Below are 14,663 nucleotides of genomic sequence, written 5' to 3' on the forward strand. Positions count from 1 at the left end.
CAAAGTGTTGTGTTACATTGAGTTATTAGACATTTAGTCTGTGTTTACACTGCAAGCCTAAGTGCTCAATTTTGTTTTACTGCTCAGATCAGATTTTTGTTTGGCTGTTTGCGTTATTTTTGAAATGTCGGCACAATCAGATTCCAGTGTGATCCACATGTGCTAAAAAAACAATTATAATGTCACGGGGCCACAGCCAGCACGTTATCGAATGGAAGTAAACACTGAGTCCATGTGATATGTGTTGTTCACACTGTTATGAAAAAAATGATCTGAGTACATGTGAGCAAAAGAAACCCATCAGATTTTGCCTTTGTTAGGTTTTTCAGGATTCCAGATTACTGTTTTCCATTTATCCCCTGTTCTGTCGTGTTACAGTTACAAAGAGGACCAACATGACTTTGAAACCGACTCTGATGACCTCATTGAAATGACCGGGGACGCCGGCGAGGAGCAGCAGGACGATGACAGTGAGACCATTGAGAAGGTTATGGACACCAGGATAGGCAAAAAGTCAGGTGAAGTATTTTCACTTGCCTGTTACAATTTCTGAAACCATGTTAATTCAAAATACATTTTTTCATGACCTGTATAAAGTCTAAAAGTGTTTGTTTTTTTTGCTCTTTAGCCACCGGGGCTTCCACTACTATATATGCTGTGCAGGAAAATGGGGACCCAAATGAAGGTTTTGACCCCGAGAACGATGAAGGAGAAACTCACTATCTGATCAAGTGGAAGGGCTGGTCCTACATCCACAACACGTGGGAGAGCATGGACTCTCTGACCCAGCAAAAAGTCAAGGGACTGAAGAAAATGGACAACTACATAAAGAAACAAGATGAGCTCAATTCATGGTAAAGATCTTTGTCTTTACATTAACATTTTTTTTAGGAAAATGTACATCTTTTACATCATTTTCACTGTTCATTCTGTCCTTGTTTGTAGGTTGAGGAGGGCGTCACCTGAGGATGTAGAATTTCACAACTGCCAACAGGAGCTCATATACGACTTGAACAAGCAGTTTCAGCTTGTGGAGCGTGTTATCGGTGAGAATTTATTACCATATGTATTTGCTTTTGTCTGGTAGTGCTGCAGATAATCTTGTTTTATTTTACTAAAATGTATTTTATTATGCACTTTATTTTTAACAGCAACAAAAACAGGAAAGACGCCAGGATCCTCTGACTTCCCCTGTAAGTCCCTTTTCTAATTTTTCCCCATCACTGTTTTATTCTGTTGGCTGTCCTTTTTTTTTTTTTTTTTTTTTTTGAATGACCTCCTTTGCTTTTCCTTTTTATCCCAATCATCCGTCTCCTTCTAATCATTTATCTGCTTTTTTTAAACAGCTCATAGTCACAAGTTACCATCCTCCAATGAGCCAGAGTATCTATGCAAGTGGATGGGCTTACCTTATTCAGAGTGCAGCTGGGAGGATGGAGCTCTGGTTGGAAAGAAGTTTGGGCACTGCATTGAAAGCTTCATAAACCGAAACTCCAGCAAATCTGTTCCCTCTAAAGAGTGTAAGGTAAGAGTCAACTCAGAGTTACACACCATGGTTTAATCTTTATTCTATATTTTTAATTTCTTTACTTTTATTTGATACTGTTGTATTTCCCCTAGAGGTGGGGGGGAAAAATCGATGCAGCATAGTATCGCAATATTCTGGATATACTGAAGATACTGGTATATGAAACTAGAAGATCTAAGGAATCTATAGACCCCATGTGTGTCAGGATATCGTGTCGGGAAGTTCTCGAAATAACGCTCAAAGTTTTTATGTTTCATTCAAAAAAATTCAGAGCAATGAAGCTCTGTATAGTGTAACAGTTAAATCTCAATATATTGTATCGCAATACTCACCATATCCCAAAAAGCTTAGAGTTGCAATAAAATCGTATCGTGACTCAAGTATCGGGATGAAATTGAATTTGTTTACAATTCCCATATCTAATTCCCCCCTCATAGTTGAAGACATTCGTTCATATCATTTCAGGTGTTAAAGCAAAGACCAAGGTTTGTCGCTCTGAAGAAGCAGCCATCATATATTGGAGATGACAACCTTCAGCTGAGAGATTACCAGCTGGATGGGCTGAACTGGTTGGCTCACTCCTGGTGCAGGTATTGTGTAAATAAATGTAGACATTTTTGTTTGCTTTGATTTCCCCATTTTAAAATGTGAGAAAAATTTGCCTTTTTCTTATCCTTCATCCTCAGGTGCAATAGTGTTATCCTGGCTGATGAGATGGGGCTCGGAAAGACCATCCAGACCATCTCCTTCCTGTCGTACTTGTTCCATCAGCATCAGCTTTTTGGACCTTTCTTAGTGGTGGTGCCTCTGTCCACACTCACCTCCTGGCAGCGGGAGTTCGTCACATGGGCCCCGGACATGAACGTGGTGGTCTACCTCGGTGATGTCATGAGCAGGAAAACGGTGCGTTGATTCTGCTTTTTTTCATACTGTCTGTTCGTCTCTGAGTCGGTTACATAAACTGAAATTGTTGCTCGTGTTTTATAGATCCGTGACTATGAGTGGGTGAACCATCAAACGAAAAGAATTCGCTTCAATGCACTATTAACCACTTATGAAATTCTACTTAAAGACAAGGTAGGTGCAGTGAAAAACATTTCTTTGATTGTGTTTATATTGTTATTATACAGTATGTTAGAGGGTGTAACGATACATAGAAGTCATGGTTTGGTTCATACTCTGGTTAAGGAGTCACGATTTGGTGCAAGTCTGGTGCAGCCAAATGCGTAAGGATGTATTTGTTTTTATTCATTTTGAACAGAAAGTAGTGCAAGTGTCAAAGACAAAAAAAATCATTAATAAAAATTATTATTAATAAAAAATAAGAAACATTTCAAATACATCAGAGTAAGAGGAGTTGACAATGGCAATAAAATAAACCGTCTACAGATATAAAGCAATGCCGACGATTATTTTTTCTCGTAAATTGTCTGGTGTAATTGATTGGCACAAGTTTACTTACTTGAAAATTTCCTCACCAGGGCATCCCTAATCTAGATGATGCTGTCAAATGTGTGCAAATTATGTCCGGACATGATTCTCTGGACATTGTCCGAAAATTTGGTCCCACATTATGTGCAATCAACCTATATTCCGTTTATTCTGCATATGGCTGCATGCACCAGACCGTGACCCCTATACCGTACAAATACACAAACTGTTACAGCTCTAGTGTGCATGAAGAGAACTGATCACTTTGGCTTACAAGGACTCAACATTTTTCTCCAGGGGGTGCTTGGGAACATCAACTGGGCGTTCCTCGGAGTGGATGAAGCTCACAGGCTGAAGAATGACGACTCCCTGCTGTACAAAACCTTAATGGAGTTCAGGTCCAACCACAGGCTGCTCATCACTGGCACTCCACTGCAGAACTCCCTCAAAGAGCTCTGGTCACTGTTACACTTCCTTATGCCTGACAAGTACGTCCTGGTTTTAGACATTTAATATGAAAAAAGCAGCTAAAGACCCATCAATTTGAATTCCATCCAGTGATGAGTGACATTTGTTATCTGTCATGCTCAGGTTTGATTCTTGGGAGGATTTTGAAGATGAGCACGGGAAAGGAAGGGATAACGGTTATCAGAGTCTTCACAAAGTCCTAGAGCCCTTCCTTCTGCGACGTGTCAAGAAGGATGTGGAAAAATCTCTCCCTGCCAAGGTGGAACAGATCCTCCGAGTAGACATGAGCGCACAGCAGAAGCAGTTTTACAAGTACGATCTGATTTCTGTCTTTTGCTACCCCTTTTTTACTACATCCGTCTTCACAAACCTCTTGTACAGTTGCTGCATTTCTGCTCCCCATTAACTTATTTTGTTCCTCAATATTTCCAGGTGGATTTTAACGAGGAATTACAAAGCTCTTTCTAAAGGCACTCGAGGCAGCTCCTCCGGCTTCCTGAACATCGTTATGGAGCTCAAAAAGTGCTGCAACCACAGTTTCCTCATTAAACAGCCTGAGGATGGAGAGACTGAAACACAGCAGGAGCACCTGCAGGTACTGTATGTCTCCTTATCAGCCTCCTAAGCTTACAGCAACACCTCAGGATGTCTTCGCTCTTGAAAGGAAACTAGTTGTGACAAAACAAAGATGAAAAGATAACAGTATTAACAAAGGGTTCAGTGCTACTTCATTTTTCTTGACACCCTAACTTTGTACCTCTTCAGGGTCTAGTGAGGGGCAGCGGGAAGCTGGTGCTGCTGGACAAGCTGCTGACCAGGCTCCGAGAAAGAGGAAACCGAGTCCTGATCTTCTCCCAGATGGTCAGGATGTTGGACATTCTGGCTGAATACCTCGCCAAGAATCGCTACCCGTTTCAGGTAAGATTTGCACAATTTTCAGGGCTGCATTCTTCATTTCTTATACTACACAGGACCTAAATCCACATATAGGCTCTCCTGAATACTGCTGTGTGGCTTCCAAGCTTCCAAGTGACAATTATTGCATTGCACAGAGCAGATTGAGCTTGTCAGGTACTAATCACAAATCCATAACTAGATGTTACTTTGTCTGTAGGCAACAGCACAACAAATAACACTAAACATGATAAAAAATCGAGAAAAAAAAAAAAGCATTTAATTATGAAGCCCTCTGTCTTACTTGTGGTAGAAGCACAAATATCAAGGAAAATGGCAAAATCAACAAAACCTGCAAGTCAACAAAATCAGGAAAGGCAAAATGCTCAGTTTTTAAAACGCCTCCATTGTGGTTTGGAGCTGTGTGGAGGTCACAGCCAGAACATGGCGTAGCTGTGCTCGGTGGAATCACTGTTCTGCTTTTTAAAAGTACTCAATCCTGTGACCATTTCTCCCTCTCATGCTGCTATGTTGTCATCCATGGACAAAATTAGCTTAATTTAACAAGTTCAGAACTTTTGGGTCAATCCTAGTTTACATAGAAAACAATATGCTGTGTCAAAGCAACATTCAGATCCAGTGTGTGGCACAGTCGGGACTCTGAGTGACGCTGTAGTTTCCATCAACAGGAAACCAATTCAACCTGATAAGAGTTTGTTGTTATTCAAATGTAGACAGAGGAACAGTCTTGTGTGGAAAGACATTGTGCACACAGTTCTCTGCTTGTTAAGTATTCATAGGGATAAATCATCAAAGGGATAAATGTCTGTCATGCATGAAGGTTTTGTCAAAACATAAAAACTGTTTGTTTACCATTTTTCCCGTTATTATTAGCAGTAAAATGTTTAATTTGGACCATAACATCCTGAAGATCGAGTGCTTTTTCCACTAACCGTTCCTGAAAAAGTGTAAACCACTGCAACAAACTGTCTATACTGACAGTTTGCAGAAAAAGTCTTTATTTTTGTTTACAGTGCAAGGGGCGTTTGGGGTGGTTGTGTTGGGTAGGTCGGACTCCGATGAGGATCAGATGTCAGAGTTGTTGCACACATACTCTGCCAGGCTGAGCGATCAGCCTGTGGTTATTTATATCAACAAGTTATTTTCTGCTGAAGACCAGGCAGACTCCTGCAAGTCATTTGATTTAGGATGTTTTTGCTGACTTCTGTCATGAGTCTGAGCGTATAGACTAGTGGCATGTCAAGCAAAGAGATGCCAGGGTTATAGCAGAGAGTTGACTGGAAGTCTTCAAAAGCTAATTTCTCTCCATTTGTCTGTGTCCTCTTCAGCGGCTGGACGGCTCCATAAAGGGAGAAATCCGAAAGCAAGCACTTGACCACTTTAATGCAGAAGGCTCAGAGGTATGCATTCTAATAATATGTTATCAGTAATTAATTAGGTCATATAAGTCATTCTTTGTTACTAAATAATTCATCTGAGTGTTCGTAATAAGTCAAATATATTTTCTTATTGAGAAATTGTAATCAACCATGTGGTATTTTTTCTGATTGTTTTAGACTATTTGAGAGCAATAGCAAATGCAAAAATTATAAAATATACATGATGAGTTGAAAGTCTCAGTTTGAAGTGCATTTATTTTCTAATCACCATTTACCCATTTTGCTCTTATTATTAAATGCTAGATGTATTTACAAATGTGTGTGTGCGTTGCTCCATGATATCTGTAATAACATTTTTTTCTTTGTGTTCCAGGACTTTTGCTTCCTGTTGTCCACCAGAGCTGGAGGTTTGGGGATAAACTTGGCCTCAGCAGACACCGTAGTTATCTTTGACTCTGACTGGAACCCTCAAAATGACCTGCAGGCACAAGCCAGAGCTCACAGGATCGGCCAGAAGAAACAGGTAATTAACTCAAAACAATTTGTTTTCACTGCCGACAGAATATTATTGATATTATTGCTCAACAAATTGACATCTATGGTTTCCTTTAACAGGTGAATATTTATCGACTTGTCACCAAAGGAACAGTGGAGGAGGACATCATCGAGAGGGCAAAGAAGAAGATGGTTTTGGACCATCTTGTCATTCAGAGAATGGACACCACTGGTCGAACTGTACTGGACAGCAACTCTGGCTCAACCACAAAGTAAGATGTCAGAAATCATCTTGTTTGATATTGAGATGCTGATGCTGACTATGTGTTTAACGTTGCTCTTTTATTTGTGTGCAGTTCAAACCCATTTAATAAAGAAGAACTATCTGCCATCCTCAAGTTTGGTGCAGAGGAACTCTTCAAGGAGCCAGAAGGAGAGGAGTCTGAACCACAGGTATTACTGCAGCTGATTATCTCCTGTGCAGTAAAAATACTTGTGTTTATATAGTTGGGAAATTAAACCAGAGTTTCTTTGTGTCCGTAGGAGATGGATATTGAGGAGATCCTGAGGCTGGCTGAAACAAGAGAAAGCGACCAGGGCTCAAGTGCAACAGATGAACTTCTTTCTCAGTTTAAGGTAGCAGGTCGTTCCTGTTTTGTACTGTTGTTTTATTATTGTAAAGTATCTAAAGATACTAAAATATATTCAAAATATTTTCTTTCTTTCTGCTTTCTGCAGGTGGCCAATTTTTCCAGTATGGAGGAGAGCACTCCAGATTTTGAGGACAAGCCCTCACGTGAATGGGACGATATCATCCCTGAAGATCAACGGCGCAAAATTGAGGAGGAGGAGAAGCAGCGGGAGATGGAGGACATCTTCATGCTGCCCAGAAGCAGGAGCTCTAATAAGAGGGTAAGAGCAGCATTTTTACACATCGAATTAATAAAGGAGAAATGTTGTTTTGTTTGTCCATTTCCAGCACTAGTCCTTTCAACTTTCAACTTTCAAAAATGGGCATAAAAGTTTTTTACGCTCGCCGATGGTGTTTTTTTGTCTTTTTTAGAAAAATAGTTAATGTGCTTAACAGGAGATGGAAACGATTTTTCAAAATAAGTGGCTCTTTCCGCTCTGCCAGTCAAGACGAGCTGACATAAAAGAACAATTACAAGTTGCCCAATTGAATCCAATTCCTGAAGACGTCTGTCCATTTTCTCTTCTGGGTGGCTGAAGATGTCTGATTAGCAACCTCTTTTTTGTTTTTTCTCTCTCGCACAATCTTATACTGTTTTCACTCACTTCAAAATTTGCTTCGACTTTCATGGAAACACGGCTCCTGAGAGCTTTTGGATTCTCTTTCGACCCCATTTCAGCGACGGCCCAGAATCCAACTTACAACACCACAGAAAAGCAAACCGTTTAAATGCCCCAAATTTCCCTCAGTCATTTAAGTAAGGAAAAAAATTAATTGACTCAAATGTTCACCAAGACCCATATACCTGTGGTGTAAATGCATTTCCTAAATTAAATTGTATGTTTTAACAATGCATTTATGGTATTAATTTAGCTGTGATAACAAATCCTTCAAGAAACTGGAAAAAAATGTTCTTGGTACCTTGAAAGTGCTTGAATTTTACTCTTATAAAGCTGAGGTTGAATTGTTTTTTTTTTTTCTGTTTTTGTTTGTGCATTTATAGACGAGAGTTAAAGGAAACCAATTTTTTTTAATTTTTTAAAAGTCATTGAAAATAAAAATAATTGTTACAGCATCTCTAATAATTAGGTTCACTCAACTATTGCTCTAATTAGTTGGAGTTGAATAATTGAAATCAGATTAATTAAAAATCATGTCAAATATCTACTTCAAATGCAGCTTAATTGAATGAGATCATAAGGCTGCTGTGGTTCCCCTTCTCTTTCAGGCTCAGGCGAATGATAGTGACAGTGATGCGGGCTCCAAGCTGAAGCACCGCTCCTCTGGCTCTGAGAGTGAGACGGATGACAGCGATGACGACAAGAAACCAAAGAAGAGAGGCAGACCCAGAGCCCGCAAAAACAATGTGGAGGGCTTCACTGATGCAGAAATCCGGAGGTAAAACATTACATTTATCTTCTTTTTTTCTGTTTTATTTTTGTATTCCAGTGAAGTTTTCTTTTCATGAACACAATTTAAGTGAATTCATAATATTATCATTAACAGGTTCATTAAGGCATACAAGAAATTTGGATCTCCACTCGAAAGGTGAGCAAATTATATATTTATTATATATTTTTATATTATGATATATTAATATAATATCTGTCTACATTGTTTGCCTGCATGGTTTGTAGGACAAATTAATTGGTCATACTTTAATAGTCAAGTGCTCCTTTTTGTGTCCAGGCTGGAGGCCATAGCCCGAGACTCTGAGCTGGTTGACAAGTCCATCGCAGACCTGAAGAGACTTGGTGAACTGATTCACAGTAGTTGCGTGGCTGCAGTGCAGGAGCACGAGGAGCAACTGAAAGAGAATCCAGTTGAAGGTATGTTGCCCTTTTTTGCTCATAGAGTTCTTTCAATAATAGTATTTTTTTTCACCCAGATGATGCATGTTGTTATTGTTCCAGCCAAAGGTCCTGGGAAACGAAGAGGGATTAACATCAAGATCTCGGGAGTGCAGGTCAACGCCAAGTCCATCATCCAGCATGAGGAAGAATTTGAACCTCTGCACAAAGCAGTGCCCTCAAATCCTGCTGAGAGAAACAAGTGAGACCACTGCAGATATAAGGAGGGGAGCTGGCAATGTGTTATGATAAAGATAAGATTTTGAAGATTAAATTTGACATGTCTGTTTCCCACAGGTTCAATCTAACATGCAGGGTCAAGGTAGCCCACTTTGATGTAGACTGGGATCTACAGGATGACATTCAGCTTCTGCTTGGCACCTATGAGCATGGCTTTGGCAACTGGGACCTGGTCAAGACGGATCCTGACCTTAAACTCGCTGATAAGGTAAATGTTTGATTTCTACCTTAAGAAAAAAAATATTTTTCAAGTCAAGAACTGGTCAAAAATGCAATAATGAAGCTATAATTCTCTTGTGACCATTATCAGCACATCTGTTAATCACGCATCAGTCTAACATTCACTTCCCTCTTCATAGATTCTCCCAGACGATCCGAGCAAGAAGCCTCAAGCCAAGCAGTTGCAGGCGAGAGCAGAGTACCTACTCAAGCTGCTGAAAAAAGAACAAGACAATGCAGACCTGTCCAAAACAGGGGAGGAGGTATGTCGCCGTGAATCAGAGTAACTCATGCATACTGCTTTCAACATGAAGTTTGCTTTTGACCTACCACCCACACAGCTCACCCAGTGTCTCTTCCTCCAAAGGTCAAAGTGAGGAAGAGGAAGCCTCGGGTGAAAAAGGAGAACAAGGTTCTAAAGGATGAACAGGGCAACGACATCTCCTCCCCACGTCTGTCTGACAACCCGTCAGAGGAGGGCGAGGTCAAGGTCAGTGTGGCCTGCTACTCCGTAGGGTATAAGCTGAGTTATGCTTCGGGTTTTCTACTGCCTACAGTACATGTATTTGTGTGTAGTGTCTCATTGTAGCTGATGTGCTCCTTCTAATTTGTTTTTACCACAATTACTAGTTACCTTTGGCAAGTGCAAGTAATGTTCATTTAGATGAGAAGCAAATTCCAACTGCAAACCTTGTCCTCAGTGGATAAATATCATACGTATATATCAGGCCCAGTATCAGTAGGAGAATACAGAGAAATCACAGCAACACCTTTACAAAAACATTTAATTCACCTTTTTCTTTCAATAAGTGGAGAAGTAGTACATTTCTTTAAATAAATTAAATTACTAAATTACTTTAAATAACTAAAACAGCTAGATCCTTGTCCTTTTTCATTGTGTGACCTTCTGTTATATAGTTTAACGCAATCTTGTCTTGTCTCCTTTGAGCAGGATGATGGAACAGAGAAGTCCCCCGCCAAGAAAAGACAAAAGAAAAAGGATAACAAAGAGAACAAAGAAAAACAGGGAACTCCTAAAAAGGAAAAGGATGGGGACAAAGAAAAAAAGGGCGCCAAGCCCAGAAAAGAGAAGGTATTTTCAGGACCTTATCTTATGTGTTTTGCTGAAAACTGTTGCACATTTCAGAGCTTCAGTCTAGTATTAATATTCATGTGTGGTGTTTTTGTATTTCAGGCTAAAGGAGCCAAAGGGAAGAAGACTCAAGGTCCCGTTCACATTATGGCCGGGGCTGACCCCGTTCCCATTGAAGGAAAGGAGGATGATGAACTCGACCAGGAGACTTTCAGTATTGTGAGTTTCTTTTTTCATTCAGGTGCAAAGATTTAGCTAGTGGTGTTCGATAAGTATTTTGTGGGCATTACATTACAATAATATCGCAAATTTGTGCATGTGTCTAGTGTAAGGAGCGCATGAGGCCGGTGAAAAAGGCCCTCAAGCAGCTGGATAAACCAGATGAGGGCCTGTCTGACCAGGAGCAGCTCCAGCACACTCGCACATGCCTACTGAAGATTGGAGACCGAATCACAGAGTGCCTTAAAGCCTACAGTGATCCCGAACATGTCAAAATATGGCGGAGGTAACATGATTAGATATAACCTTTTGTAAATTAATCATGATTCTCACCCGTGATTCTGGTCATCATTATTTCTTCATTTTTTTTGGCAGAAACCTCTGGATATTTGTGTCAAAGTTTACAGAGTTCGGTGCAAGGAAGCTTCACAAACTTTACAAAATGGCACAGAAGAAGCGATCGCATGAGGAAGAGGCAAGTAGTGTCTATTTCTAATTGTCAAATCTTTGATTTACCAAGTGTTAAGAAGTTGTAGTAAATATTCTGTGACATTTCCAGAAGGAGCAGAAGAAGAAGGAGGATCCCGGAGGGAGGACAAAATCCTTCAGACCAGAGCCCTGTGGGTCCAGTCGAGACTCCACAGGAACTCAGTCTTCCTCCAAACCCTCATCCCACTCCACTCAGCCTGGCCCTCATGGACACCACAGAGAGCCGTACAACTCATCTAATAAGCGGCACTTTGGCAATGATGGTACGTGCAGATAGAAGTAAAAGAGTAAAAGCACTGTCTGAATAGATGTAATGTAGCTTGAAAACTGAGACCTTCCCCGACTTTTTCAGTTGCCTCTAGGCAGATTTCTGCATTAAGGACTTGGTTCTGGTTTTGCAGGGAAACTCTCTTCAGCTCCCTAAAGGGCCAGCAGAGTGTAACACTAGCTAACATTAGCTTCTAAATTGATTCCGCTATGTCAGCAAACAACTGACACCCACCGCAACACAGAGTCCAATGCAAAGTTCAAGTAAGCACACACAAAAAAAGTTGTAAATAGTGAAGCCTGTCTGGCCAAAGCAGTGTGACAGGCAGAGGGCGGGAAAAGTAACCCCAACATCAGCAGCATTTAGATCATGGATCGACCTTCGTTTGGTATTAGGGATCCAAACCGACCTGAGCTGTCTTAAAGTTGTTGTTTTTTGCAATATTTTTTAACATCCGCCATTACATGTTTCGTTACAGATAGAGGAGACTGGCAGAGGGACCGTAAATACAATTACCCAAGTAACAGCAACCAGTCTTGGCAGGGAGACCGACATCATCAGTATGATCGCTACAAGGATCACTATAGTGATCGACGTCCACACGGAGACCCGTACCGCAGCTCGGGCCCTTACCGCAACAGCAGCTCGCCTCGGAAAAGGCCGTATGAGCAGTACAGCAACGACCGGGACCACAGGGGTCAAAGGCCTTACTATGACAGGTGAGAGTTACTGTGATTACTGTGATTTGTCTTTTATGTCTTACTACTGGTGTTTAAAAAAAAAAATGCTTTAAATTATATTTCAGGCATTCCGACCCCAAACGAAGACGTCCTGATGAATTCCGTCCCAACTACCACCAGGGAAGAGACGGCCCTCTTCAGGACTTCAGGAGGATGCCAGAGCACAGGCCATCCGGTCCACCTGGGCCGGAGCACTACAACCGGCCCTTCCACCCTGACAAACCTCCTCCGCTGCTGGACCCTCGATCCCCGCAGGCTCAGAAGTCTCCCCAGGACTCGCGCTCTCCACTACAGCGACCTGCAGAACCAAACGCAGCGGAAGATTCTAACTGGAACAACAGGAAAACATAAAAGTATGCCATGTGCATACTGTGTTGGCTAAGGAACTGATCTGGGTGTTTTTGTCCAGGGTCAAAGCCACATACATGCTGCTGATGGACAAGTCAAGACTCGCCAATCATAAGCTCACAGTTGGAAAGGGAATCAACATTTACCCTCTTTACCAGCAAAACTATTTTGCTCTTTTCCTCCAGTGGACTGTGGATGATTTGTGCCCTGAAGGAAGAGGTTTGTGTTGCTCCTGTCATCTTCAAGATGAAAAACTTAAACAAGCATCTTTATTTACATGAAATGACTCAAATCAGTCAACCGTGGTAAGACTGAGTGGAGTGGATGCTTAGTCCCATGGACTATTTTCTAAGGAGAATTTAGGATACATGAACTGATGACTGATCTCAATCCTAAAAGTGCCTGAAGGCTTTGGCCTTTCTGAATGGTAAATGTATGGGATTATTCCCAAAGGAAGCATGACATGGACATCATTTCTTTTGTGTTTAGCTTTAAGTCTTGAAAAATGATGTCATTAGAAGATTTCAGTGCAAAAGAATGTGTAATGTGTTCATCTGCACCTTCAACAATGTTTATCTTGAACATGTAGCGGAACTGAAACACCATGTGGGTTTAAATAGTGGTGTGACGGCGCGGCCTAATGAAATTTGAATGATCAATGAAGCCAGTATGTTTCCTCTAAACACTCGTTTTGGAAAAGGGTTTTTAGCAAATTCACCTTGCTCATGTGTACAAATAGTCATGATTTCTGTAATTGTGTAGCTATATAAATCATTGCAATCGTCTTGCTTTGTTCACTTTAACCACTTTCCCTCTTAGTAGGCCCAATGAAATGGAAGCTTTGTAAGCAGTATTTATTGCAACAACTTGTGCAAAGGCTCATAACACTATGACTTAGAACAATCCTTTATTTTTGCCTTTCAGTATTCTGATGGTTAAGAATAGTACTTAAGTGTAGTTTCATTTATTCACCTGTCCACTTACAGTATTTAAGCACTCAATTCTGTCTGAAAATCTTACGTGATAAAGCATTTTCTTTCCTTTTTCAATGGTTTGGCTGTTGCTGGTAGGTTGTTAAAGGTTATCAGGAAGTTGCTGATGACATTTCATTATGTTTATTACCTTTGGTCACTCTTTCCCTGTGCCAAACCTGCTCTGGTCCTCAGTTGTTTTTTTTTAAATGCTTTTCCATTTGTGCCTTATTTATGTGTATTCTCATACTGTATATTGTTCATAGACAGTACTGGGGCCTAACACAGGCAGGATGTAGTATTACAGTCTCGTTTTAAGAAAATTGCTCTGAATGAACTGGTTACGGGACCACGTATTATTCTGGTAATTATCATGTGGTTTCCAAAAGAGTTGATGATTTATGGGGGAAAAAACATAAACACAAAGAAATCATGTGTGTGTTTCGTCCAGGGCACTGAGCCGACCTGTTACAGTGAACAGCCAGCGCATCTTTACTTCCATGTTAAGCAAGCTACGGTTCCTGTATCATATGTTCTTTAAGAAAGTCTAAATAATTTATATTTGTGACAAAACCACTCTTCATGAGAAATGTGCTGTACATATGTTTGGACATATGTAATAATAAACTTTGTTACACAATGAAAATGGGTCTACTTTAATTTCCTTTTGTCTGACTTGATTAAAATGAACCTGATTACATTAACATGATTGCATTATCATACAGTCTCTTCCACAAAAATATGCAAAAGATTTTCAGGGCTGGTATGTTTTTGGGGTCCCATATTGTGAGAAGTGAGCTTTCCATGTCTTTTTTTTATGATAAAGCAGGTTTAGGTGATATTAAAAATACTATCAAAGTATAAAAATGCTCCTGGAAACACTGACTAATCAGAGCAGACAGGGCTTTTTTGTGAGTGAGGTTTAAACAGATAAGTGTCCCAATGGAGCAAATAAGACATTGAATAAAGGTATATACACACCGTATAAGATGTGTTTTGTGAACATAGTCATGGAAAAAAATTATTAGACCACCCTTTTTCTTTAATTTCTTGTTCATTTTAATGCCTTTTCCATGGTTTTCTTGATAATAAATCATTATCAAGAAAACCATGGAAAATGGCTAGATATCAGCAATAGAACCTGCAATTTGTAATTGCTAGATGCATAAACTTAAAGGTTTCATTTACAGCAACTTTGGTAATAGAAAAAAAAACATTTTAACATTTTATTTGGCTCTGCAGATTGCTCAATAAAAATACTCACTGTATCCTTTACCTAACTTAAGATGTTGAATAATATCTCAAATAGAATATTGATA

General features: G+C 40.2%; 1 protein-coding gene across 4 annotated transcripts in view; it reads left to right on the forward strand.

Annotated features, from left to right (window-relative positions):
• Positions 1-13,990, forward strand: part of chd2 (chromodomain helicase DNA binding protein 2) — a 28,662-nt gene extending 14,672 nt beyond the window's left edge. For all 4 annotated transcript variants that reach the window (XM_059334268.1, XM_059334269.1, XM_059334266.1 and 1 more), the window contains 32 exons: positions 379-518; positions 629-854; positions 946-1,046; positions 1,152-1,193; positions 1,347-1,525; positions 1,994-2,118; positions 2,215-2,431; positions 2,516-2,605; positions 3,257-3,447; positions 3,551-3,739; positions 3,860-4,022; positions 4,193-4,345; positions 5,671-5,742; positions 6,095-6,244; positions 6,337-6,488; positions 6,573-6,669; positions 6,760-6,852; positions 6,955-7,128; positions 8,136-8,305; positions 8,414-8,455; positions 8,597-8,736; positions 8,821-8,959; positions 9,055-9,205; positions 9,357-9,479; positions 9,584-9,706; positions 10,169-10,309; positions 10,412-10,528; positions 10,636-10,814; positions 10,904-11,003; positions 11,088-11,280; positions 11,764-12,004; positions 12,091-13,990. In XM_059334268.1, the coding sequence (XP_059190251.1) occupies positions 379-518; positions 629-854; positions 946-1,046; positions 1,152-1,193; positions 1,347-1,525; positions 1,994-2,118; positions 2,215-2,431; positions 2,516-2,605; positions 3,257-3,447; positions 3,551-3,739; positions 3,860-4,022; positions 4,193-4,345; positions 5,671-5,742; positions 6,095-6,244; positions 6,337-6,488; positions 6,573-6,669; positions 6,760-6,852; positions 6,955-7,128; positions 8,136-8,305; positions 8,414-8,455; positions 8,597-8,736; positions 8,821-8,959; positions 9,055-9,205; positions 9,357-9,479; positions 9,584-9,706; positions 10,169-10,309; positions 10,412-10,528; positions 10,636-10,814; positions 10,904-11,003; positions 11,088-11,280; positions 11,764-12,004; positions 12,091-12,376 (4,699 nt within the window). In that variant the 3' untranslated portion in view covers positions 12,377-13,990. The remainder of the gene's footprint in view (positions 1-378; positions 519-628; positions 855-945; positions 1,047-1,151; positions 1,194-1,346; positions 1,526-1,993; positions 2,119-2,214; positions 2,432-2,515; positions 2,606-3,256; positions 3,448-3,550; positions 3,740-3,859; positions 4,023-4,192; positions 4,346-5,670; positions 5,743-6,094; positions 6,245-6,336; positions 6,489-6,572; positions 6,670-6,759; positions 6,853-6,954; positions 7,129-8,135; positions 8,306-8,413; positions 8,456-8,596; positions 8,737-8,820; positions 8,960-9,054; positions 9,206-9,356; positions 9,480-9,583; positions 9,707-10,168; positions 10,310-10,411; positions 10,529-10,635; positions 10,815-10,903; positions 11,004-11,087; positions 11,281-11,763; positions 12,005-12,090) is intronic.
• Positions 13,991-14,663: the final 673 nt, after the last annotated feature.

Source organism: Centropristis striata, chromosome 6, assembly GCF_030273125.1.
Source record: "Centropristis striata isolate RG_2023a ecotype Rhode Island chromosome 6, C.striata_1.0, whole genome shotgun sequence".
NCBI classification, from domain to species: Eukaryota; Metazoa; Chordata; class Actinopteri; order Perciformes; family Serranidae; genus Centropristis; species Centropristis striata.